Genomic DNA, 26306 nt, shown 5'->3' on the forward strand with positions numbered 1-26306 from the left:
AAGTAATACACCTGAGAAAGGGGAATGTGCTACACCTATACTACACCTAATCACGAGCTCTCAGATGGACACTAGTACACAGGCAAGGGTTCTCAGACTCCTTGTGAACAATCCAGAGAAGGTGACAGGTCTTATTAGTGCAATGGAGCTCTAGTGAAATGCAAGGAGGGATTAAACAAACTACAACTTCTTGGCATGAAAAAGATACAACCATAGAAGGTTGCCATAAAAGTCCACAGAGATCATTAATCATTTGTAGAAGCTTAGATGGAGTAACTATTATTATATCTCATAATTATTTTTAATAATAAAGGAAATATGAGGTGCCCAATGAAATAACTAGGGTGTACACTTATAATGAAAAGGAAGTACTTCTTCACACAGCACACAATTAAATTGTGTTGTGCAGTGCCACAAGCCAGAAGTTAATAGTTTCAAAATGAAACTATAGAGTTCACAGATACAGCCATCATTGACATTAAATTTGGGGAACTAGCCATTTGGAAGGCCCTAGTCCCCAGTGGTAGCTAGATACAAGGAGGGCAAGCAAGGGCAGTGAACACTATCTTTTTCTGTTTCTTCAAAGTCTTTCAGTAAGTATCTGTTGTCAGGTAGAGCTGAAGACAAAGAAATTACTTGGCCAGCCATTGGACTGATTAATTTCCCATAGGTTTATGTTACTGTTGCACTCCATAGAATTTCATATCAGATTGAAAGGGTTTCTCTGTTTTCACATGTTAAGATTTCACCTACCAATTGCTCTAAGGAAATGACTAATGTCAACACTTTCAGCTTTCTGACATACACAGCTTTTTCCAGAGCCAGTTCAAAACCAAGGAAAAACTCTTCCAGGATCTCAGAATCATTTCACTTTCAACAAATGTAAACTCACTCCACTGACATGAAATTAGACTTAAAAATAAAAGAGATAAGGCAAATCATATGTCAAGAAAGAAGGGAAGAACTATGCACAATATCAGCAGCTCTTAATTACGCCACTCTTGGGAAGTTGACAAATAACAACAATGTAGGAGCCATTAACAAAGTTATGACAAAAACCAGTATGAAAACTTGTGAAGAGTTACACCAAGAGATAGTTAGGTACACAGAGGCTTCATTCAGGCTTTCAGTTTCCTACTCCTTTCACCTTTTTTACCACTAGCCTGAATACCCTGATCTGCATCCCCATTTCCTACATGTGAATGTAGCACAAATCCATTGTATTTGCTTCTTTGTCAGTTTGTCTTTGCTGTAACTGCTCATGAAGACCAGAAGAATCCAATCAAGAAAGTTCCTGAGGCTGCATTTGGGGGACAGCAGGAACATTACTCAGAGTACTTAACCACCAGCAGAAGTAACACATATCATCCTTTCATCAATGTTGTAAAATCTGACAGACACAAAGTACTTTCTGAATCACTGCGTCAACTACACAGATCATTGCAGAAGGACCAACTGCAGACCCAGCCACACACAGAAGGTTGTCATCTTTCAGAAACAGGAGACTGTAATGCTATCATTAGGTCCTCTACCCTTGTTTTCACCCTGGGTTTTTTTCCATGTTTTGATAATGGGCAGTTGTTGACCTATAATATATTATTTCCATTTAATTCTCACAATTAATTGCTGGATCTCCTACATGCTGTCCTTCAGCCATTTATTTGGATTATAAACTCCTGTAAGGCAGATCCATCATTATCACCACTACTGCAGGTAGAGATACTGAATACTTGCCTCTTGATAGCACAGCTGGATGCCCCACCCGTGCTCTGAGCAATGGAGAACAAGTCACTGTGCACCACAAGAGCTACAGGACTAAGCCCTGGGTCTGGGTTCCAGTAAGATGTTGGGTTGTCTGGAAGAGGAGGAAAGCTGCCCAGCTAATTGTTCATGCTGGTATCCGGCCACATGGTGCAGCTCTCACTGGTGCTGGAGGATAAGAAGGAGAAAGCAGATACAAATTTCTAATGAATTGTTGAGACTACAGATACAACTAAGGAACAGCAACATCTGGGATTTGAGCTGCATGTTAGGGAGTCACAAAGCAGATCCTCCATTGGCTACAATTCCTCTCATCCAGGCATTCCTGTTAGTGCATACTTTTTCTTTACTTTCTCTTCCAGGGTGTTTCTGAACATATTCTATATCTCCAGTTCAGATCTTGAGAAATGAGTGCAACAAAATATAAACAATGCTGTTGTATATGGCATGAAAAATCTCTCAAAAGATATCTCCGCAAATATTTAAGAGCTTGCCTCATTACTAGGAATTGCTTTGCAGTTGTGTCATAGCTCCTTTTCATAGCTGATAACTTTTTGCAGAGATGTGACTGGCACAGGGTAGCATACCTTTTCATATTCTTTTGTGCAATGTTGTCTCCAGGTGAGTGCCTGAGGCAGCCATGAATGCAGCAAAATGTTTGCTGAAACCTAGAATCTCCTTAGAGATTTTGTTAATTGGATGGTAAATCTCTCAATGTGAACTTTTTCAGGGTCACAGTCAGATCTGGATTTCCTCATGCAAGTGAGTCCAGGGTGCTGTTATACTGCTGAAGTTTGATGCAAAACTCTTGTAACATACCACCAGTCCCAGAAAGGACTGGTTTTTTGTGGTTATGGCTTATTCTAGAAAACATCAGTTTTGGCTAGGTCTGGACATAGTCTGCTACTTCTATGCATCGCCTCAGATATTTTACTTGAGCCACCCTGATGACACTTCCCCATTTACACAAGGCTTTTTTCCTTTGATTCTTTCTAGGACTTGATCCTCCCAGGTTTGACTGAATGATGCCACTGATACATACCACAACCAAGTTAATTCAATTTACCTAAAAGCCCATCTGTGTGTGTCTGGAAGGTAGCACCTGAATTTCAGAAATGGGGAAAAAAGAAATTCCTACAGGCACCTACCAGTTCTCTAATTTGGTCTTTCTTGAGTCGCCTGTCTTCTCAGGTTAACAAAGTTTGTATATTTAGCATTTTTTATCTTGGCCAAGTGCTCATCATTGCAAAGCATGGCATTTCCATCTGAAAGAGGGACACGTGCAATCAGTACAAACACAGATTTCTCAGAGGTTTGTACACTTAGCAAACAAGGCAGTTTAGTATACCACAAACTTTCAGTTCCTGTTACTGTGAAGACAGTTACATCTAGCAAAACTGGAAGAAAAGCACCTGGGATGGCAAGCTCTTAAACTTTGGATCCTTGGCTCACCAGATAAAAAAGTTCCATGTATTCTTTCTATCGATAATATCTTGAAAGGACTTTTTTCTCTGCAGGAGTCTACCAAAAGCAGATATACCAATGTTGATCTACAAAGAGAAGTGAAAATATTAGGATACAGAAAGACTTGTGCAAAAAAAATAGTCTCATTATTTATTTGGCCATATCATGTAGGAATGAAAAGATAAAATTCTTTACAGTTTCACACAACTGAATAGCAATTCAGTTCTAATACTGAGTAAGAAACATGCAAAGAAAGAAAACAGTCAAGTGCTCAACTCCCATGACAACAGAAGCTTTCAGATCTTAATGTTATTCTTAAAGACCCATCATCTCTGGAAGTCAAGTATCAAAGGAAATTAAATTCCTGGCCCCTTGGTTGTAAAGAAAAGCTCAAGAATAGATCCTGACTGTATTCTGAACACTCAAAGAGTCACACAACAAAGAGCACTTATTTGAAAAAATTTGGGGGTTTAAAGTATTCCAGTATTTGGAAAGCGTGAGTTTTAGTTCCTGAGTAGTTAGAGTTATCAGATCTGGTATTAATCCTTAAGCAATATTCATCTTCTCTACTTCACTGAAGAGTTTGATGGGCTTCAAAAGTATCACAAGTTGTGAAGAAGTTTTTGGATCAACTACATTAACACAAACATTTATTTAGATGCCTCAGTTAAGCATGTGTTCAGGATCAGGCTTTGGTTTGTAGTAATAATAATATACTTAAACAGAATTAATGTTTTTTCAGATAATTACACCTTTTCATTCTCAGATAACTGTACTACTAGTTCCTTACTGGTGGTAGATAAGAAAAAGTACAGCATCGTACTAGAAGTGCACTGTTTGCACTAGAATTAACATAGTAAGGCTGATTCTTTCCTCCATAAACAGCTCTTTTATTTTCTCTCTGCTCATATGCAAAGCTAAATACTTACTTTATTCTGACATTTCACCACCCACTTCTAACTTAGATCTGAATACTTAGATAATATCAGAGATTCTCCAGTGAATATAGTTTCTTTTCATAGAGAAAAAGTAGGTTTTGGTCAAGAGTTCACCTAATGAATGGCTATTTCATTAATGAATACATTCTTGCACTAAAAATCAGCTTTGTCCAATATTTAAAATTGCAGTATGTCTTAACTCCCCAAACCCTGAAAACAAAGTTAGAGAACATTAGCTTACTAAGCCTGTCTAATATCTGGCTCAAGGCTAATGAAGCTGTACAAAGGGCCCACATCCATAAAGAAAATAAAGTTTTCAACTTAAAGATAGGATGTTTAATAGTTCATTAAAAAGTAAATAGACTTCTTTTCTGTTCTGCAGAACATCACAGTCCAATAATAACAATGATCTAAAAAATCTCTCCTGCCTTTCATCCGTTTAGTTTAAAAAGAGCTGATATTTTCTTTGGTACCTCAGACTTCTAATGGAAATTCATATCCTGCAAGCAGATGATGCCCAGATGGCAACTGTGTAATACTTGAATGGTGGAAGCCAAAACCTATTTTTCAGCTGTACTTAGCACTGTAATGCCCTGGAAAAGAGCTGAATAATATTAAAAAGCACTGATTGCTACTGTCAGGCATTCCAGAGGAAGCCTTAACTTCTTTCCATTGCCTCCTACAAGTCTGTAAGGTAGAGAAAGAGAGAGCAAAAAATGTACTGCTTTGATGTTGCAAGGCTGTAACTGAATCAGTGACCCAAAGTTCAAGAGGTCACTGAAACAAAGGAGAGAAAAGAAGGAAAACAAAAGCTTGTTCACATGAAATTCCAATTCCACACTTTCATAATGAGTTCTCAGAACAGCCTTAACATCATTACTGAATTGTGAAAAAAAAAACCCCAAATTATAACAACAATTTAAAATGTAATAGACTAATTGCAGCTAAAGTAATAACTCCTTAGTATTCATATGGCATATTACCAGAGGACGTTAAATTCACAAATAGGAAGTATTTTTTTCCTAAAGTTGATTTGATTGTTACCCATTAAATTCTTGGGGGGATTTAGGGTGTAATTAAACTATGATTTACTCCTATGGTCCATGAAAAAAATGGAAAAATGCTTATGATGTTATGCATTAGAATGTTCTTATTCATTATCAAGATGCTAACTCATGGATTGCAAGTGCTGTTTTAAAATGCTGCTAGTTCAAAATTTTAAAAAATTCTATACAAATTTTTTCAAATTTTGTCTGCATCAGATCCCATGCTCTTTAAATAGATTTTGCTATACTTGATAAAGGAAGTCTCAGATTGTTTCTAGATTCTTTATTAATACAAGATTCACATTTTTTTGATGCCATATCAAACTTCATATTTAATGTGTTTCTTTGAAAAATGAGAATCTAAAAGTACTCCGTATTGTCAAATTAGTTACTGTTCTGCAATTTCTAATGAAAATAATGACTTAGAGACATGAAAGAGCGACATGCATTTCCTTTTGATGCAGAGAGATAATAGTACATAGTGGTGCATCTTTTTTGTACTCAAACAGTCAGAGGGAATGAGGCCCCACTATACTAGGTCCTGCACCAAAGTCAATACAGTATTAGGGGTAATGTCTTTCAGGACAAACTTCCCCAGACTGAGATGCTGTTGACATTGCTGACTTCACTGTCATAGATAGATAACTGAGCTAATTTTGTATCACTATGGGGAGCAGAATAGCAACGGCAGCATGGAGCTCCATTCAAAGTGATTTATATTGCTTCATGTGAATGCAGATAGCACTACAACTTGCAGAAATTAAAACTATACTTGAGGTGTGAGAGGAGAAAAGTCAGTGAACAAAGTGTGAATTCATCAAGAACAGTCTATGGAAGCATACATACTGTTGCAAAATAGTACAAACTGAAAAAATGTGTGGCACATGGGAAGGAATGTAATAAACTGAAAGGATTACAAGAACATGTAAACACCAGCAGGGTGTGTGTAACATAGACAAAAAGGAAACAGACAGCTCCATGAACAGCTCAGATAAATGCTCTGGAAGAGCAATGGATAAAACAGCAGCAGAGGAATGACTGCTAGCTTGAAAGCAAAATGAAAATATATCACTTTTAAGTTGGACACAGATGCACCAATCAGTGTTGTATCACTGACAACATTTCTTAAGAAAAAAAAAAAAAAGACAAAGCAATTTTGATTATTAGTAAACCTGGTAGAAGACGAGATAGTAGCTACTGCAACAACAAAAAATACACAGGATTCTTTAGTGAGTGGGCAGTTACCAGAGCAACTTCAGATTACTCAAAAAAGTGAAGTCTTGTTGAACATATCTAAAGGCAATGTCACACCATTCTTTTCCAAATTACCTTAACATTGCTGAATTAGCAAAGAAAGATGATCTCAGGGTTTTAAAAAATTGTGCTAAAATTAACATTCCAAGCAGAAATCCAAAGACCAGGTTGTTAACGGATGCATTAGTAACACACTACCATTACTTCAAATCTTAGTTGAGTCACATCCAAATGGGCAAAGCTTCTTTCCAAATCATGGCTGCTGCATGAACGCTATAAAATTAACTTAACTAGTGTCAGATCCTAGTGGACAATCATCCAAATAAAAGACACTATCACTGCAATAGAGTCTATTCTTGGAAGTTTTAGTGAAGAAGCCAAGAACTGGCTGGCCAACAATACTAGATCACATTTTGAGTGAGAAGGTGAAGCCTCCAGCATAGAGCTGTGACAAGTTACAGGCCAGTACAATCCCATACTCCAAAACCCATGTCATTTTGCACTTAGACAGAGATATGTCTCTATTTTTTTTTTAGACAGGCAACCTTAATTTTCCATTCTTTAAATCTTGCACCTCTCTGACTAGAATTATGTTCACTTCATTTTTCTATCAATTCAACAGTAGTGTCTCTTCAGACATGTGTTGCATACCAAAGATGTAAAAGCAAATGCATTTTTACATTAGACTACATTACTAGCTACTGTTCCTTTACAGATACCTCTAATCTCACATCTGTATTCTCAAGGATGTCATTTTTTCAGTAGCAGCTAAAGTAGATCAGGAGTGATTTACGATACTAAATAGTTTACAGCTTCATCACATAGTATACAGCCAGTCAGATAACACAAGCACTGTATATTTCTGGAATGTTATTTAATAAGTGCTGCACATACAAAAACATGTCTGTGAAGGACTCCAGGCACAGTCTGCCAAAACTCAGACCAGTGTTTCAGCAGATTAAAAGCTTCCACATATATTTTAAGAAATTGCATTATGGATTTTTATGGAGCATTAAGTAATGTGCTTAACACCATCCAGAAGGCAAAGGTATCTTTATCAGTGGTATCTTGCCAGGATGCGGTGTGTTTCATGTTTCAAGCAGATATTTTTGGCAATATGTTCAGAATAAGTGAAAATTAATATTTTCATCCTTGGGGAATAGGACAGAAGTCTTACAACCACTAGCATATTTATTTCAGTCTTGTAACAACATGTCCTGTAGTAGTCAAGCTGACTTAATGTGCTTTGGCTTATCAGCTACCACATTTAACTTTTTTCCTAACTAAACTGAAATAATTTACAATATTACATTTTGCTTTTTTCTTAAGCAAATGTGCTCATTTTTTTCACTCCTGATACAGAAATTAAGCAGCTTTATGCCCAACAGAAGAATCCTATTTCCAGGAAAGCTTAGTCCAAATGTCTGAACATAGAAGGATGTCTTTTTAGAATTACACTGTGCAGGTAGCAGCAGTGTTTTGTTACCAAAAAAAATTGTGAGCTGCTATTTTCTGTGTTCCTGGGTCTCTGATTCTTGGCTTGAAGACAGTCAGTCCTTTGTACTCTGTTATTACAATGAGGTAACCAAAGAAAGAGAGTCTTGGTTTGAGACTGTCAGCTGTTACTAATCACTGCTCCATGGCTTGCTGTGAATCCCTGCTTGCCTCTCCCTCCTGCTCTGCTTAGCACACATAAAGAAGATAAATTACTCCCTAGTTTCCTTTCAAAAAGCATATTGTCTGGCACATTCCAATACTGTGAGCAAAAGATGGAATAATGCGAAGAGTTAAATGGGTATCTAAACAGCCCCACAGCAGGGTCCTTCTCAGGCAGATGTGAGTTTCAAGAAATGTAATTTCCTACTCATTCTCCAAATGTATTCTGTTATACTGCAAACACGAAAAGTAAATCAACTATGTTTTCAGAACAGTAGAGCATATTCCTGCAAGAGGTTTCCTGTAGTAAGGCAAATATCACTGACACTCAATAAATGCATCATCTAAGTGTACCATATCTACGGATGGGACATTTACCACCTCTCTGGGCAACCTGTTCCAGTGTTTCACCACCCTCATTGTAAAAAATTTCTTCCTTACATCTAATCTGAATCTACCCTCTTTTAGTTTAAAATCATTACCCCTTGTCCTGTTCAACAGGCCCTACTAAAAAGTTTGTCCCCATCTTTCTTATAAGCCCAGTTTAAGCACTGGAAGGCCACAGTAAGGTCTTCCTGGAGCCTTCTCTTCTTCAGGCTGAACAACCCCAACTGTCTCAGCCTGTCCTCATAGGGGAGGTGTTCCACCCCTCTGATCATTTTTGTAAGGCCCTCCTCTGGACTCACTCCAACAGGTCCATGTCCTCCTTATGTTGGAGGCCCCAGAGCTGGATGCAGTACTCCAGGTGGGGTCTCACAAGAGCGGAGCAGAGGGGCAGAATCACCTCCCTGGACCTGCTGGTCACGCTTCTTTTGATGCAGCCCAAGGTACAATTGGCTTTCTGGGCTATGAGCGCACATTGCCAGGTCATGTTGAGCTTCTCGTCAACCAACAGCCCAAGTCCTTCTCCACAGGGCAGCTTATCCCCCAGCTTATCCATAAGGGCTTATCCACTTATTCCCCAGCCTGTATTGATACTGGGGTTTGCCCCGACCCAGGTGCAGGACATGGCACTTGGCCTTGTTGAACTTCTTGAGGTTCACATGGGCCCACTTCTTGAGATTGTCCAGGTCTCCCTGGATGGCATCTTGTCCCTCAGGTGTGTCAACCTCACCAGTCAAGTTATTTGCGCATAGTAACAAGAAAAGTAAGATGTGAGCAAGGCTGTGGAATACCCTACCATGAAAATAGTTAGGCTAAAAATAGCAACTCAATAAATTTCTCAAGCTCAATAAATTTCTAACCAAGACTGTATAATATATTTGCCTGCTACATCAGAATGCTATACTTGATGGCCCAGGAAGTACTTTCCAGCAGAGATTATTGTCATACTTTTTTATAAGATGACAACTAATCTTGATGCACTGAAACCAAGCAGAGTTTCATAAAGTGAAGTTATTCTTCTGAAAGAGCAGTATCAGTGATGAATAACAAAATGGTCTTTCATTATTCATGGCTAACTGAAAGGTAAAAATCACTGTAAAGCCACTAGAGATTATTTGGGTCTCTACCATTGTGGTAGGTTGACCCTGGCTGGGTGCCAGGTGCCCACCAAAGCCACTCTATCACTCCCCTCCTCAACCGGAGAGGGGAGAGAAAAATATGACAAAAGGCTCGTAGGTCAAGATAAGGACAGGGAGAGATGACTCAGCAATTACTGTCACAGGCAAAACAGACTCAACTTGGGGAAAATTAACTTAATTTATTGCCAATCAAACCAGAGTAGGCTAATGAGAAATAACACTAAATCTTAAAACACCTTCCCCCCACCTCTCCCTTCTTCCTGGGCACAGCTTCACTCCCAAATTCTCTACCTCCTCCCCACCAGCAGCACAGGGGGACAGGGAATGGGGGTTACAATCAGTTCATCACACATTGTCTCTGCTGCTTCATCCTTTTCAGGGGGAGGACTCCTCACACTCTCCCCTACTCCAGTGTGGGGTCCCTCCCACAGGAGACAGTTCTCCATGAACTTCTCCAACATGAGTCCTTCCCATGGGCTGCAGTTCTTCACGAACTGCTCCAGTGTGGGTCCCTTCCACAGGCTGCAGTCCTTCAGGCACAGACTGCTCCAGCGTGGGTCCCCCATGGGGTCACAAGTCCTGCCAGAAAACCTGCTCCAGTGTGGGCTCCTCCCCACGGGTCCGCAGGTCCTGCCAGGAGCCTGCTCCAGCATGGGCTTCCCATGGGATCACAACCTCCTTCAGGCATGTCCACCTGCTCCGGCGTGGGGTCCTCCCTGGACCTGCAGGTGGAGATCTGCTCCACCATGGACCTCCCTGGGCTGCAGGGGGACAGCCTGCCTCACCATGGTCTTCCCCATGGGCTGCAGGGGAATCTCTGCTCCGGTGCCTGGAGCATCTCCTCCCACTCCTTCTTCACTGACCTTGGTGTCTGCAGGGTTGTTTCTCTCACATCTTCTCACTCCTCTCTCTGGCTGCCATTTCTGTCTGTCCTGCAACTTTTTTTTGCTGCTTAAATCTGTTATCACAGAGGTGCTACCACTATCGTTGATTGGCTTGGCCTTGGCCAGCGGCGGGTCTGTCTTGGAACCAGCTGGTATTGGCTCTGTTGGACACAGGGGAAGCTTCCAGCAGCTTCTTACAGAAGCCACCCCAGTAGCCCCCCCGCTACCAAAACCCTGCCACACAAACCCAATACAACCATTCACACTAGTCAATGATGATCTGACATTATATTACCATGGTTTCATAAAGATTTTCCTTCTAATGAATAAACTGTGGCTAGAAGAGCATGTGTTTGCAGCCAAGAGGATGAAGGATAAAAAAACATGGTCAGTTACAAAATATTTTCCCTTAACAAAAGTTAGAAAGGGATGGAGGAAATATATTTGAAGCTAGCACACATTACACTTATTTGCTAGCATATTTTTACGCTGTTTCCATCAAGATGTATGGGACCAACAGAGGGAGTACAATGTTCAGTTTGCAACATTTTTGCACATGCAAAAGTTTTCAGAATCACTGAGAGGTATCCAGCATACACATTCAGGTATATTTCAAAACAAGCACTCTATGAAAGTCAGAAATAAGTACGTATGGCAGGGTTAGGTTAGCATCCTCTAGAAAAGGTCTTTTTTCATCGTATACAACCTTTCTCCTCACTGTGGTAGTGGAGAATCCACAAAGGAAAGTACATCGCTTTCTTTAAGTGCTTATGTGGACTCTTCTACTTGTTCTTAAGTCCCACCTTTCTGTTAAAGTCTGTGATTTCTCTGGTTCACTCATGCAGTGAGATTTTTTCTTACATGTAACAGGAACATGAGTGTATCTTCATAAGGTTATATTTTTATGCTGATTTTTTTTGAAGGCAGTGCTGGTTTCAGTAGTCGTGGCCCTCCAGAGCTCTCCTGAGCCCAGGTGCTCTTTCACACACCCTTGTTTTCTTCTTGTCATCAAATGTTGGATGGTGTTTGTTCAGCCACCTGGTGAGAACAGAGCCAGCTTGAAGATAAGCAGGGTGAAGTTAGGAATGCTTAACTTGCTTTAGCAGCACTGACACCAAAGAGCAAAGCATGCAGTTTAACAATACAGCCAACTTGAAGCAATGGCTAACTGCTGCCAAAATGCTGGTTTTCCACCCCTAGACATGCTTTTCCTGCTGCTTCCTTTATAAAAGTTCTGGTGTTCACGTGATACGATTCTGAGATGATTCAGAATGACAAACTGACAGAAAAACTAACCCTCCAAAACCCAGAGTTAATAGTTCTCTGGTGGCAAAGGACAGGGCAGGACTACAAAGCTGTGGGGCAGGTCTAGTCCTTTAGAAGCCACTCTTAGCCATTTAATTGGCTTATTGAACTGCATTACTATGTCCCAGCCATGGGTTTCATTAGTCAGCTTGGCTTAATAATGGTCACGTAATTTTGGATCAAGTACAACTGCTAATTTTCTTATGAGATATTTGCCAAATGTTCTTAATGGACCTGGAAAAATTAATGAAATATCTAATTTCATTATTTAAATTTCCATATTCAAATAAGGATAAGTTAAACTGAGATTTGGAGGCAGCTTGTCCCATCAGTTCACGCAAAAATGCATACAGAGCTATATTTCAGACATTATATGTCGCTTCAGGAAGTCATTACCTGTATTGATTTGATATTAATTCACCAATGCATATAGATCTTTGAAAATGTTATTTAGCTTTTTTTCTTTTCAATTTTATTCTTTTACTGCTTCTGCTATTAAAAATAATAATCTAGAGTTTGGACTAATTTTGGACCTGATCTTGTGAAGGGCTCAATTGTCAAAGCTTTAAATATTATTTAACTTTTATTTTCTGGGAATGCTCAGCACCACTCAGGACATGCTCAACAGCTATCAGAATAAAACTCTAGGGCTTAATCGTGTTAATTAAACTCTGGCAATACTTCCACTGTCTTTACCTAACTATTGCTTTTCCTTACAATCTTTCTGTCAGCATATTTTACCGTGACCTTGCACAACATTATTCATTTCCACAAATCCTCGTCAACATACACAAAAGGGATTGTTCTCATGGTCTCACACTGAGAGTTTACTCATCACACAGTGCTTAGTGGATGTAGGGGGTCAAGAGTAGCTCATTTAAGACTGCTTCATTAGGAGAGTGAAAGACAACCTTAAAGAAACAAAATTAGGGCAACACTCCTGAGTCAACAGTTGCCATTATTGCTGTTCCACCATAGGAGTCCTTAACAAGCAACTGCAATTTCCTAATGAAGAGACCGTAAAAAATAAACAGGAAAATAATTAGCAATAAAAATATACTCTGTTCATCATGTTTTGTTTCTAAAGACTGAGTCCAAAATATCTAAAGGAAATTTATATAAAAATCTACATTAGCAAAGAAATGCCATCAATTCAGTTCTAATATGTTGAATAAGGAAAGAATTCATCATGATCATAGAAATCCTCTCTTTTTTATTTCCAGTAGTCAGTATGTATGGAGACCAGAATGCACAGTTTGTTCCACACACTCATTCAGAACTGTTTCATATATTTGCAACAACCTATTGCAATGTCTTAGCAGGATTCTGACTTCACCAGAGAATAAGGTGTTTGGTAGTAGCCAGAAATGGCAGAGTTGAAATTTATTTTACACAAACTGGCAAACTCTAAAATAACTCCAACATGTCTGTATGGGTCACTGTACACTGTTTCTTCCAAAATAAAGACTTCTTAGGGGATAAAGAATTACATTAGGAATGGTTCAAAGCTGCATCTGGGGAGGTTCAGACTGGACATGAGGAAGCATTTCTTTACTGAGAGGGTGGTCAAACACTGGAAGAGGCTTCCTGGAGAGGTGGTCGATGCCCCAGGCCTGTCAGTGTTTAAGAGTTATCTGGACAGTCCCCTTAATAAAATGCTTTCATTTTTAGTCAGTCCTGAAGTGGTCAGGCGGTTGGACTAGATGATCATTGCAGGTCCCTTCCAACTGAACTATTCTATTTTATATTTGAAATTTTTGTCATTATGCTTCAAAAGTGATTTTAAAGAAACCAAGCATTAAAAATATTGTGGGTAAAGTGCTAGATTCTCTTGTTACAAACATAAGAATTTTAGTATAGGAAAGCAAACACATAAACTTCTTGTTTTTTCCAAAAGTTTTTAAAGGACAGCAGAAAGATTTCAGAAACAAGGACTTTCAACATGAAAAGCAGTAGGTGAGCATTTTAATTGTTTTCAAAGTGAAATTATACAAATGCATATATGCATATGCTCACATGCACACCCTCTCCCCACAGAAACAGAGTCTCACTTGCTCTGACAGATGATAAAATCACTGAAGGTACTAGGATCAGTGCTAAGTAGTTGGGTTTTTAGGAAAAGCAAAAGAAAAATGAATCTTGCTACTTGCCCAGTTCTTCAGTGGCATACTACTCACTTTGAGCGTAAGAAAGATCCCATTTGAAAACTGCCAGTTATGGACCCTGATTCGGCAAACCACATTAGTTAGTGATTAACATTGAGGACAAATGTAAGTCCAAGAATGTTTTGCTGACTAGGAGTTTACACACAGAAATACAGCCTCAGTTGTACCAGCTGCCAACCAGTTATCACTGTGGTAAATATGCATATTCTGTCTAATTGTGTAAATATGTATATTCCTTCTTCCTGAAAAAACCCACAGGCAGAAGCTCTTAGGTATTGTAACAGGAAAATGAGGTATGTACTTAAACTCAGATAGCTCATAACTTATGACTTGAGGACATTGGACTGTACTGCAAAAAATCAGTCAATGCATTTGTGATAATTAAAAGGAGAAAGTGTTCTGAAGTTGTAGGACTTCTTAGCATAGGCTCTGCTTTTTGGCTTTCAAAATAATTAATTGGAATTTATTTTTGAACAAGGAGATCCAAAGCTATTACTGGCTTAACTATTATCTAAAGAAAACATACTTAGTATATTTTACCTTTGATCTTACTGAGGAGTACAGTATCATCCCTTGGTGCTAGTGTGCCCTAGTATAACCCAAGTTTACATATAGATTATGTACAGCATATTTTCAATGTCAAGAAAACTAAAAACAATAGCGGCAACTCTGGATTTGTAAATTCTAGAATTCTGTATAATCTAGAATCATAAGTACAATATAAAAAAATATAATTGACACAAAACCAGTCATACTATTGTAACGATTCAGGAAAGTTGCTGCATCGTTAGTTCATGCTGACTTGCAGAACCATGATCAAGTCAGGTGAACAATCAGAACTATCAGATTAACAGCTCAGAATTTTTAATAAGTTGCCCCAACTAGTTTTTTTTCTCCTTTTCCCCCCATCCTTTCTCTCTCTCTTTCTCCTTCTCTTGCAATCACATACTTGCTTGCTGCCTTTCCTACATCCTAAAATATTTTCATTTCTTCTCTAACACATTTGTTAAAGAGCAACCTAGTGCTTTCTTCTTTTGCCCTGACACTCTGGAGGACTCCTTGTCATGTCTTTATTTCACTCACAGTGTGACTGATTCCTCACTTACTTCTGAAGAGAGGGAAAGAGTAGGTGAAGGGAGAGGACAGGGGTAAGGGCTTAGGTTTGTTTGCAGTTTTACAGACTTATGCCTGCCCCCTTCTTTATTCTCTTCCTTTCCTCTCTCCCTCCCTCGCTGCCCGTCAATACTTAAAAAATCATTCCCATTCATGTTGTGTGCGCACACACGCTGTGAGAAATTACAGGCGCTCTGCTCCAGGTTGCCTTGACAACTCCGAGGCATCCCTGTGCGTGGGGACCGGTGGCACAGCAAAGTTTCCCAGGCCCCCTGGTGAAGGGGAGGGTGGAAGAAGAGAGGAGCCAGAGGTGCTGGAGCCAGCAGCTGTGTGGAGGAGAGAGCAGCAAGCAGGATGAAAGGGGCACATACATCTCCCGCAGGACAATGGGATTTTTGCTGGCTGGCTGTGAAAGGACACACTGAGGATACAATGGTCTGTGACACATGAAAACCTTGGAGCAAACTTTATTGCTTCTCCATTAAGGACCCTCCCACAGTCCCATTCAGCTCTGAGAAACCTTGTCAACATCTTAAAACGTAAAGAAAACCACCCCCTTCATTTTCTTGTGCTTTAAAAACAGATTTAAAATATTTTTTTAGAAATTTCTTGCTGGTGGTATGCTGGAAGCTTTTGCAGTTTCAGCCCTGGACGGTACCAAGTGTCCCTCTTGTGAGTTCCCTGACTTCCCATTAACTTCAGGGGGAGGGAAGGCTGCCCTGCAGCTCCCAGCAAGGGCTCGCTGAGGTTAGAACTTGCTTCCTCCTCATATAGCTTTTGTTCATACTTAAGCCTGTCATCCCTCTGCTTTCAATGCTTGCTGCTATACATGCCATGAGTGGTTAGAGCTCAAGAGAGGAATTGCTGTTCCCTACTTTCAAGCTGAGAAGTCCTTTATACGATAGCAAGAGCAGGAATGAGACTAAGCAAGGGGGGCCTTACTAGAGTAAGGGGCCATGTAGTCACAGCTGGAGTGTGTAATAGGAAAGCAAGCTGGAAAGCAGCTTATGAAGAAAAGAGCATGACTCTTGCTTCCTGACATATCACTTGCACATGGTTCACCACTCAATCCCAGAATCAGTCCAAGAAAGAAATAGGATCACAAGCTCTAATCCTTCAACGCAGCAATCTTTAGTGATAAGGTATGCCCTACACTGACTCCTAGTGACTTTTGGAGCGTGGGAGACTCAACCTAGTATCAAGTGTGGCGTATAAAGGAAGGTCAGGTCTGGTTAAAGAAGTAAGCACGTATGCCTGCAAACCCTCCAGACTGACAGGGCTTGGCATCTGGTGCTGAATCTATTACCTGGCAAGGGCAGGATACTGGGAACTGACTGATTTAACACCTGTGCGTTTCCAAACCTACCTAGCAAACTATGTAAGTTAACCTTTTCATGCTCAGGACGTAAACCAAGTTTAAAGCTGATCTTAGCTAAAATGAAAAAATACACAGCCTTTTGCTGCTACTTTAGAAAGAGCAAGTAAGAACATAAACCGGCAATTAAAATATACAAAGATAAAGTTGCCTGGACTAGTACGCATGCATTTTCACTTTTTAAATTATATTTTAAGTTGCATACTAATACTTTAAAAATACAACTTTTAACAAATGCTGTCTGTTATAAACGTTGTGCAACTCAGTAGCAGATCTAAAATTCTCCAAAAATTATTACCAGTATTTTTATGCATTGGTCAATTATATTTGCATTATTTTGCATTCACATTATTTTGAGGACTCAAAAAAAGTAATCGATCCTCCATCCACCAGCAATAAGGCTACAGGGCTTACTTCCTGTTTGTAAAGATATGAAAAATGTTTGTTACCTGGTAGCATTCACCATTTTCCTCAAAGAATTTCAAAACATTAAATGTAAACTTACCACAAGCATTATCATCCAGTTTTACAGATGGAAAAGCTAGGCAGAGAAATGAAGGATCAAGTGCTTCAAATGTTGGATTTCCAGTTTCAGTTTCTTGCTGTGCCAGTAACACTTTGTTCTTCCACTACAATGGCACAAGTAAATCAAGCAATTCAGGGTGCAAATCTAGTGATCTCCCTTTGCAATTTATTTTGTGGGTACAAATCTTACTGGTTCTAATGGCTTCTGCTGAAAGGACAGACAAATGCTAGCTGAAATGAAAGGGTAAGTATGAAGCATGTGATTGGTTTTATACTTTGAAGATTTGATCAGAACCTGGAACACAGCCTTGATCTCAGTTACGTCAGTGACTAGAGTATTTTCACTGTAATTCCAGTAGCACATATCTCCTCCTTTAGAAGATAGACAGAAGTACAATATATCTACAATGATTTGAGAAAACATTTAGTTTTGCCAGGTCATGATTCTAGTTTTATGTTTCTATATTATTGATATTTATGCAGTCCTGTTGCCTTATTTAAAATGCTTTCTCCTCTGAGACAGGTAGCGAGAGCAGAAGGTGGTCAACTTTCATTATATTTTGTATGTTCAAAGATGGCATCTATATAAATGTGTGGGCAGTCTGCAGAAGTCTGAATTAGACAGTTTTATAGGGGGCTAAAGGAGGAGATGGTAAAGCAAAGAGATTCTTTCCTGACCAATTTTCTCATTCCTGCACTTCGAAAGCTGGATTCCAACACGAAGCATCAGCACTGTTTTGAGACAGATGGTGTAGTCCTCCAGATGAGGTATGGGGAAGTTGTTGACTACTTGCAATTTTAAGGAGAAGAAGTAAAGGGGCATGTTAAGGAGAAGAACACTAACCGCACCTGCTTGGAAAGAGAAAGAGCATTTCGATTTCTGACACTCCTCATGAGACACTCCTTCTCAGAGATTCAGAGCTCTTTCCCTGGCAGAACTGCACCTTCATTTAAAAAACACAGTGCAGTTCTGTTGGTGCAATTTGATGAACAAACACTTTAACAGATGCCATAGTAAGCACCCTAGTATTCACATTAGATCAGATGCATTAAGACGAGCCAAGAATTACGATTAATGTCGCAAGTTTTGCAAAGCTTATAAAAGACTCTAAAGGCTAATTCATACAATAGTACTGATTTTCTGAAACAAGCTAACAGCATTTAATCTGTTTTAAACTCCCATGGCTTGGGACAGAGGTAAACTGAGGTCATTCCATTAGGGATTGAAGAAAACTCTTCATACCCGTTAATTGTAGCAAACGTTATCAACATTACTTGAGAGTACTCTGCTTTCTTACTTACTATTACAAATTAGGTGCAGCACATTTCTAAGGCACATTTTTCAGGCTATGCTGACTATGCTAATCAAAACCCAGGAACTGGTTCGCTGGAAATAGGGGAATGCCACACTGCATCAGAATAATAAACTTTGCTTTTTAACAAAGTGTTAACAAAGCACAGAAAACTGTAACTCTTGTAATAAATTATGTAATAACAAGCATTAGGAGTGGGATGGGAAGACAGTGGCAGTACAAGCTGCAAAAGAGGGCCAACTTACCTTGCATAGCTTTAAATGTACTGGTCATCAAAACTCTTCCCACAAAACCATTCTCATCATGCTGAGTTTATACTCTTTACTCACAACTGTATGAGGTGAATGTCCTTGTGCTTCAATTTACTAGGAATTGCTGCCCTGGATAGTAAAGCATCAGGGAAGATGGGAGTCCGAGCAGTAGTCTACTACATGAGTACTACGATCATTGCTGTACTGATTGGTATAATCATTGTGGTCATCATCCACCCTGGGAAAGGTACTAAAGAAAACATGCACAGAGAAGGCAAAATTGTGCAAGTGACAGCAGCAGATGCCTTTCTTGATTTAATCAGGTATGGCTATGATATTGCACATTTTCTGTACTGATAGCAATGACAGTAATATTTAGATTAACGCAAGAACAAATGTAGAGAATTTTAGACAGTGACTACATAAACTAGCCAAATTTCTTTCAACTATGTGATACCAATATCTCTAATCCCTACAACGCTACAAAAGAATACGTGGATTTATTTTCAAATCGAGCTGTTGCAATGGAAGAAACTGCTTTTAATATTCAAAGAAAGGTTCTTTCTTTCATGCATAAAAGAAAGACTTCTGTTCTGCTATCTGCATGGGTCTTTTCCCCTCCTTCTGTAGCACAGTCCTTATTACTAAATTCCTCTGCTTTCCTTTATTTCCAACTTCCGACAATTTTCTCACTTCACATGGATCCCTGATTTAGCTATTCGTCTTAATTTTGAATTGTAGCTGCCAATCTGGGTGCATCTACTCAACTTGTTAAATTGTATGGATGGGAAATAAATTCCAGGAACAGGCCAGTAAAATGCTTGAAGTAGAGGGGCACAGATATAAAATCTTGTTTTCTCCTTGCTCAGAGTCTCTGCAATGCCTCTTTTATAGAGCTAATATGTCACAGATGTATTCCAGGGAGTAGGGAAGCTGAGGTTTTGAACTCGGGAGCTTTTCCACAGGTAAAGCCACCAAAATTTTGTGTTCCACTAACCCATTTGGAGAAGCCAGAGACATGGAGAAAGGCCTCCAAGAGTCATGCTGCCAGGAAGGGGGACTTCAGAAAGACCCATGAAGAGGTTTGCACTCAGATTCCTCAAGATTTATTCAGTTAGGCTGCTTCTAATTCCCTCAGAAATGTCACCATTCTGGAAAGCAAAGAAACAAACCCCCATATGTAACAAGTATACACACACATATATAATCATGTAAGAATACTCAAACTTTGGAAATATTTATTTCTTAATCACAACAAGACTCTAAATCAAGTGATAACTATCACGATGTACTAGGGTATGTGACTGCAAAAAATGTTTGAGAAGTACAAATGCATTAAATATTAATAACTTCTTTATTAACCTGGATTCAGAAAGCATTAATAAATACAAAATTAAAAGTCAGCACTGACCCACAGAGCTTTGTTCATTTGGTAATTTAGCTAACATTCTGCTCCATAGCCAGACCTGATAAGCAACATTGGATACAGAGATTGCAATTGCCAGTATCTATCCAACCCTACTACATTTCGTCCTGATAAGGCTAACGAGGCTAATGCTATATGCAAAGCTCTACTCACATTATACATAATTACATATTTGTCTTAGGATTCCTTTGAAAATTAGCTGGTCAATTCTTTTATTAGCTGTGCCGCTACTTAAGATATTACTAGAATCTTATTACTTCTCATGTTTTTTTTCCTTCTTTTTCACAGAAATATGTTCCCTCCAAATCTGGTGGAAGCTTGCTTTAAACAGGTAAAAATGTTTTGTTATTCCAACTAAAACATAACAAAGTAAGAAATTGAAATGTAATAGCATTTTCTTTAGGAATATCATATACTTGTGCTTACAGCAGAAACAAATCTTATGTATGCTGCCAGCTGTCAAAAAACCCAAACCAAATCTGTGCCTTCTTTTCAATCATATTACCTCAGTATTTGATATGAGAAGTGAATAAAACACCTGGCACAGCAAATCAGAAAATAAGCTTTTTCAAAATGTCAAATTCATAAGTCTACAGCAAGTTTCATTAAAGTCAATACAGAATTTACTTTTCATAAACAGTGTTATGTTAAATTGGAAGATACTGAGATACACACCATCTGAACAAAGACTGGAAGATATTCAAGAATGTCATGTGAGAAATGTGCATAGGTTCGAAACAGCGGAAAAAATTTTGTGGACATCAATTACAAAATCAAACTAGGGGACTTCCTGGCACCTATGGTAGGATTGCATAGGAATGTTCTTTCTATGTTGCTTCCCAAATTCCTCTGTCATTAGCCTGGTCTTAACCTTAACTGTCCTATGGAGAAAATGATAGTTACTAGTTACATTCCCTTTTTAAAAGGAGGACAGTATAGATTCAGTGGAATGTATAACATGTATTTCCATAATCTAATTGCTTCATATTGACCCCACAGACAATCTTGAACTGATAATATTTACCAGTTATTGTAGCAATTAAAAAAGGCTGAAATCTGGAGGTCAAGAAGCAAGAGGATGAAGTAGAAACTTTCCAAAGTCCAGCTGAGTTACATCTTGCAGAAGAATTGAAAAGGAACAGTAACATTTTCTTTAGTTACATAAACAGAGACAAATAAAAAGCAATGACTTTCTAGATTAAAGATTTGGTCAAGATTAAAGATAAACTAGACACAGGTCCAAAACCAACAAATGCTATGCCTCTGTTTTCAGCAAGGATGATGATGAACTCAAGACAGTGATGCAGAAGAGCGGTATGGAAAGACGAAAGTCTATCTGTAAACTAGAAACAAAATTCAAAGAATTTATTGTAATAAATTCAGGGAATGGTATCATCTTTATCGCAAAATGATGAAAGAATTAGGGCATGATGTTACAGATCTAGCAGCAAGTATTTTTAATAAATCTCTCAAGTTGGGAAGTTATTATCTATAATTGGGGAAAGCAATAATAGTGTCTTTTGAATTGCAGTTTCAAAAGGATTTGGGAATTGATTTAAGCAGCTAATAACCCATTAGCTTGATCTCAATTGTACGGAAGGATATAAGTACCTTGAAGCAAAGAGTAAAGACTTCATAATACATGAAAATGAAAAATACATTAAAAAAAAAAGATAAAGAATAACACAGGTTTCTGAAACATAGATTGTACCAGAATAACCTTCCGTCTTTCTTCCACAAAACTGCTCTTTTTTTTTTTTTTTTTTTTTTGGTGTCACAGAAGTTCAATGCATCTAACCTCTCTGGACTTTGTGAAACAAAGTTTTTAATATGAGGGAAGTGAAATAGTTGAGCAGGGGATAGGATTATTGTAAGAACTGTAAAATTTGTGGAGATAGCCATGGAAGATGCTGAAGGACTAAGCATACCTTAATTGATATTTTTATGAATGACATTGCCATAAGATGCACATAATGAAATTTACAGATGACAAGAAAGTCCAGGCACTTCCTATCAAGATATCTAACAAATGCCAAAGGTGGTATGTCCCTGGCACACTGTAATACTATAAAGTCACAACAACAAAGTGAATTGGCTCTTGCAGACATTGGCATGTTTGGTTATCTCCTTGTAGCTCTTTATCCCATGTGAAATAAACATTTAGAAATCAACAGTAATTTCTGCTTTGAGATGGGAAGTCATCATCAGAAAGAAAAAAAAATTAAAACCCCTCTAATTCAGCTCTAGGATGTATTAGGTGTCATAACTCCAAGAGAGGAAATAAAGCCAGAGGAATGTGACTGTCTGGAATACAGAGTATATTTGGGTCATCACATTCATAGGAAGATTCAGGCAAAATGAGCACAATGGAGAGAGGAGTTGCTGGGATTATCAAAAGAGGACAGCGTATAAAGCAAAAAGAAGCTTGATTTAAAAAATATTCTGGTACAAAAACCAAAGTGATAACAGACCTGTATAAGATTAAGAAAAATGTTTATACAAGAAGAAATGGAAGTCACTAGAACTGAATTAAAGTGGAAATTAGTGAGGTTTTTAACATTCATTACCTAAAAGATAAGGTCCTGGAAAAATCTTCAATTAGGAGTCATGGGAACAAACTACCTCATCAATTTTAAGATACAGCTTGAAAAATTCTCTTGATAAAGTATCCTACAGCATCAGGAAACTTGACTTAGTGACTATCAGTCCTAAATTTGTGGTTTTAGTTAAAGATGTCCTGTAGATTCTCTTTACTTTAAGTATATTGTATTTCTCATGTGCTTTACAGCTTAAAGGGATTTCAAAAAAATGGTTCAAAAACCAGGAAATATTTAATGGAAGTTTTTTCTGACATTCATCAACAGCTATGTTTACTGAAGCACCAGGATTTTAAATCTGTCATACTGATACTATTACCTTTTGAATCAGGTAGCAAAACCTAGATTTTTTAAGTATAAGTGATTTTGTTGTAGCAGATTTTTTAAACTAAAAACATTTTATGGAGCAACAAGTATATGTAAGATTCATAGGTATCCAGATGATTTTGTACATCTGACTCCATAACTTCCTTTTCAAAAGTTTACATCAGGTTTTTCATATGTTTCTCAGAATATTTGTGAAAAAGGATGATCCATCTGGCACTAATCTGGTTCTGTAACACTGTGTTTGCTGGCCCAGACACAACCCAGACTACTGCTTATAGTAGTCCACACTCAAAGCCTTAATACTGATCCACAGCTTTGCACACCTGGAAACCATCACTGGCATTTGCACTCCACATTCAGACCACATCTTTTGATATAATAGGCACTCACACTCTGTTTTATAGCATCCTTAGGCAGGTTTCTTTCCTGACAGAGGTCTGTGTTGGAACCCACTGGAAGGTTTTTTTTTCTCTCTCACCATGGCCAGCAGACAGGTCCTCTAATGACTGTGTTAGTATTCACAGCAAGTTTTGAACCTGTTACTTCCCCCATCAACAACAAGCACTTCCCAAAGCAGCTCCATTAACACACAGGACCAACTATAATTTCCAGAGTTTTTAACCTCAAAAGAACAACTATTACTCAAATTTTCTAAAACCAAGACATGGAAAATTGTACTTTTCTTTGCATAATTAATTTCAGTGAAGTAAAGTTAGTTTTCTGGATGTGGAAATGCTCTCCTGCAAGATGAAATGGAGCTGTATGAAGAGGGTAACCAAGGTGGAGGGGGCTTCTAGATGGAATTGCAGAAGTTTTTGTAGTCTTGCTGCTGGAAGAAGAGTCAGGAAGTAAGGCTGAGACTTTAGGATTTATTTAGGAAGGATCTTCCTAAATTTTCTACTGTTCTTCATTCAGTCTAATGGTTCTTTGGATTGCCTTTCCTGTTCTTCTTTCCCAGCAAGTCTGTGAGGCAAACAAAGCTGCCTCCTCTTGCTTCTTCTTCACCTGCTCCTCCTTTCTTTGCACATTTTCTTCCCCAGAAAGAGGAGGAGAGGTGGAACAAAATGCCCCTTCCCCTCCAGAAAAGAACCCCCCCATTGTGGATCCCAGAAGCTAGGAGGAGTCCCTGTAGGAGAGAAAGAGAGCCCACAGAAAAGCTAAGGAAATCCTTTTATTCAAACCTTTCAGCCGAGAATTGGCAGAACCATTTCAGTCTTAGCTGGTGGCATTGAGGCCCAGGCCCCAGGAAAGTCTACAGGGACAAGGGGCCACCCTTGCCTAGCAGGTCAAGTTAAGAATAATCTGGAAAATGTTGGGCTTTAGCTTAACTCTGTTCTTCATGAGTTACTCCGTCTCTCCCTGTGAAAGACCAAAGTCCTGTTGACAACCTGTCTCTATCAGGACCTCCTCCAATTAAATCAGTGGCAGATGGGGATCACTGGAAACAGCAGATTGTTAATCCAAACAGCATACTTTCTGTTGCTGCTTATTTCCATATGACGTATGTTGCTAACTTCACTATGTACCAATCATTTGGGGGCTTTTGTGATTTTTATCAGTAACAGTAGACTCTGAAAGACTGCACCTAGATAAATATTCCACATTTAGTTAAAACTAGATTAATTTGTTCAAAATTTTCTCTAAACCTCTATATTCACCCCAAGTTCAGGGATAGCTAAAGAAATCTTTGGATTTATCTTTCAGCTCTGGCTATTATCTCTTCACTTCTCTTTCTTTGCTAAATTCAAAAATGCTATCTAGTCTGGGGCTGAGCAGTCACAAGTAGTCTGCTTGTTAAGCAGATACTGCTTTTTAACTGCTTGTTCTTTGTGCTGTGCTCTGGGGATATCTCAAAAGACAAAAGAAACACAGGTGAACTTGGGAAATCAAGAGAAACTGAATCAATTTAATGATTTGGGGAGGGTTATTCTGTTCTGAATAGGTGGAATTTGATGCCAGCTGAAGCTTAAAGAACTAGAAAGGTGCATCTGATAACTGCATTTATAGAATCATAGAATCGTTTAGGTTGGAAAATACCTTCAAGATCATTGAGTCCAACCGTCAACCCAACACCACCATGCGCACTAAACCATGTCCTGAAGTGCCTTGTCTATGCGCTTTTTGAACACCTCCACGGATGGTGACTCAACCACTTCCCTGGGCAGCCTGTTCCGATGCCTGACAACCCTTTCAGTAAAGAAATTTTTTCTAATATCCAATCTAATGTCTTTTGAGCTATTTTTAATTAAAAATTCTTTTCTGAACTCCTTCTTATCAAGGGGATTGGAAGTGTTAATCACACATCCAGACATGAATACTAACTAATATATGCTGTCTAGTCCTCATGATAATTTTGGGTAGTTAAGATATATTTTAACCTATGTCATCAGCTCTTCTGCAGACAAATTAGATGCTTTCACACATGTCCATATGGAAAGAAAAAAATAATTAGGAAGATGGGATATCACTGCCTTATATTCATTTCTCTTCATTTTTTTAGGCTTGCATTTAAGCAAACTTGTTGCTTTTAAAGTCATCATTCAGTAAAAACTACATAATCGTACAGACTTAGCACAGACAGTGCTAATAATACTATCTCAGAGTACTGATAGTAAATTATGAGTTTTCAGAGCAGTTAACCATGCAATTACCTTCTCTGCAAGTTAACCACTGGAACGTGCTACTGCTGTGTTTTAATGCTGCTTCTTAAAAGGTCATGCAATATATTCAAGTCAAATGACTGTGGGTATCTTGTACCACTAATGAAAACAAAATAATAATAAAAGTATGAACTAATTCATTATATTATGCAATAAAGTAATTATATTGTCTATTTCATAAAGAGCTAACTTAATTAAAATTCATTTTTAAGTTGTTCATTAACACTGTGTCTTGTAAAAAATCCAGAAATGCCATTATTTTTACATTTTACTTGCATATAAGGTTGTTCATAGAAAGCTATTAGTATTAATATGTTCCAAATAATATCTACCTTGCTCCTAATTTGTTCTCTATACATGAACTTAAGGAAAAATTATGACTATTTTGCATCTAACATCTTACCAGGCAAAAATACCTCTGCCTGGAGACAACATGCATCAAACATCCTCAGAAATGAAAGCACCTCAGTGATGTTGTCTAGCCCATTACAGATGAGCAGTGTAGGTATGTAGACTTCTAGTAAAACACAACCAGCTCTTCTGAGACCCTTAAGCCTATAATCTGTTACATGAGCAGGTTTTCTTTGTCTAGTTTCTTCCATTACTGAATGTTGCAAAAGAACGAGGATCTGCAGAATCACAGTGGGATATTAAAATGTCAGTTTGAGCTACATTCCCACCAAGATAGACATCTGCCTGAAAGTAGGAATCTCATAAAAGCTC

At 38.5% G+C, this 26306-nt stretch overlaps 1 protein-coding gene across 1 annotated transcript in view; it reads left to right on the forward strand.

The window, feature by feature from the left end:
- SLC1A3 (solute carrier family 1 member 3) overlaps positions 1 to 26306 on the forward strand; it is a 67907-nt gene that overhangs the window by 29745 nt on the left and 11856 nt on the right. The window contains exons 4-5 of the mRNA XM_075021865.1: positions 18692 to 18896; positions 20288 to 20330. Coding sequence (XP_074877966.1) covers positions 18692 to 18896; positions 20288 to 20330 — 248 coding nt within the window. The remainder of the gene's footprint in view (positions 1 to 18691; positions 18897 to 20287; positions 20331 to 26306) is intronic.

The sequence above is a fragment of the Buteo buteo genome, chromosome Z, assembly GCF_964188355.1.
Source record: "Buteo buteo chromosome Z, bButBut1.hap1.1, whole genome shotgun sequence".
Classification (NCBI taxonomy): Eukaryota; Metazoa; Chordata; class Aves; order Accipitriformes; family Accipitridae; genus Buteo; species Buteo buteo.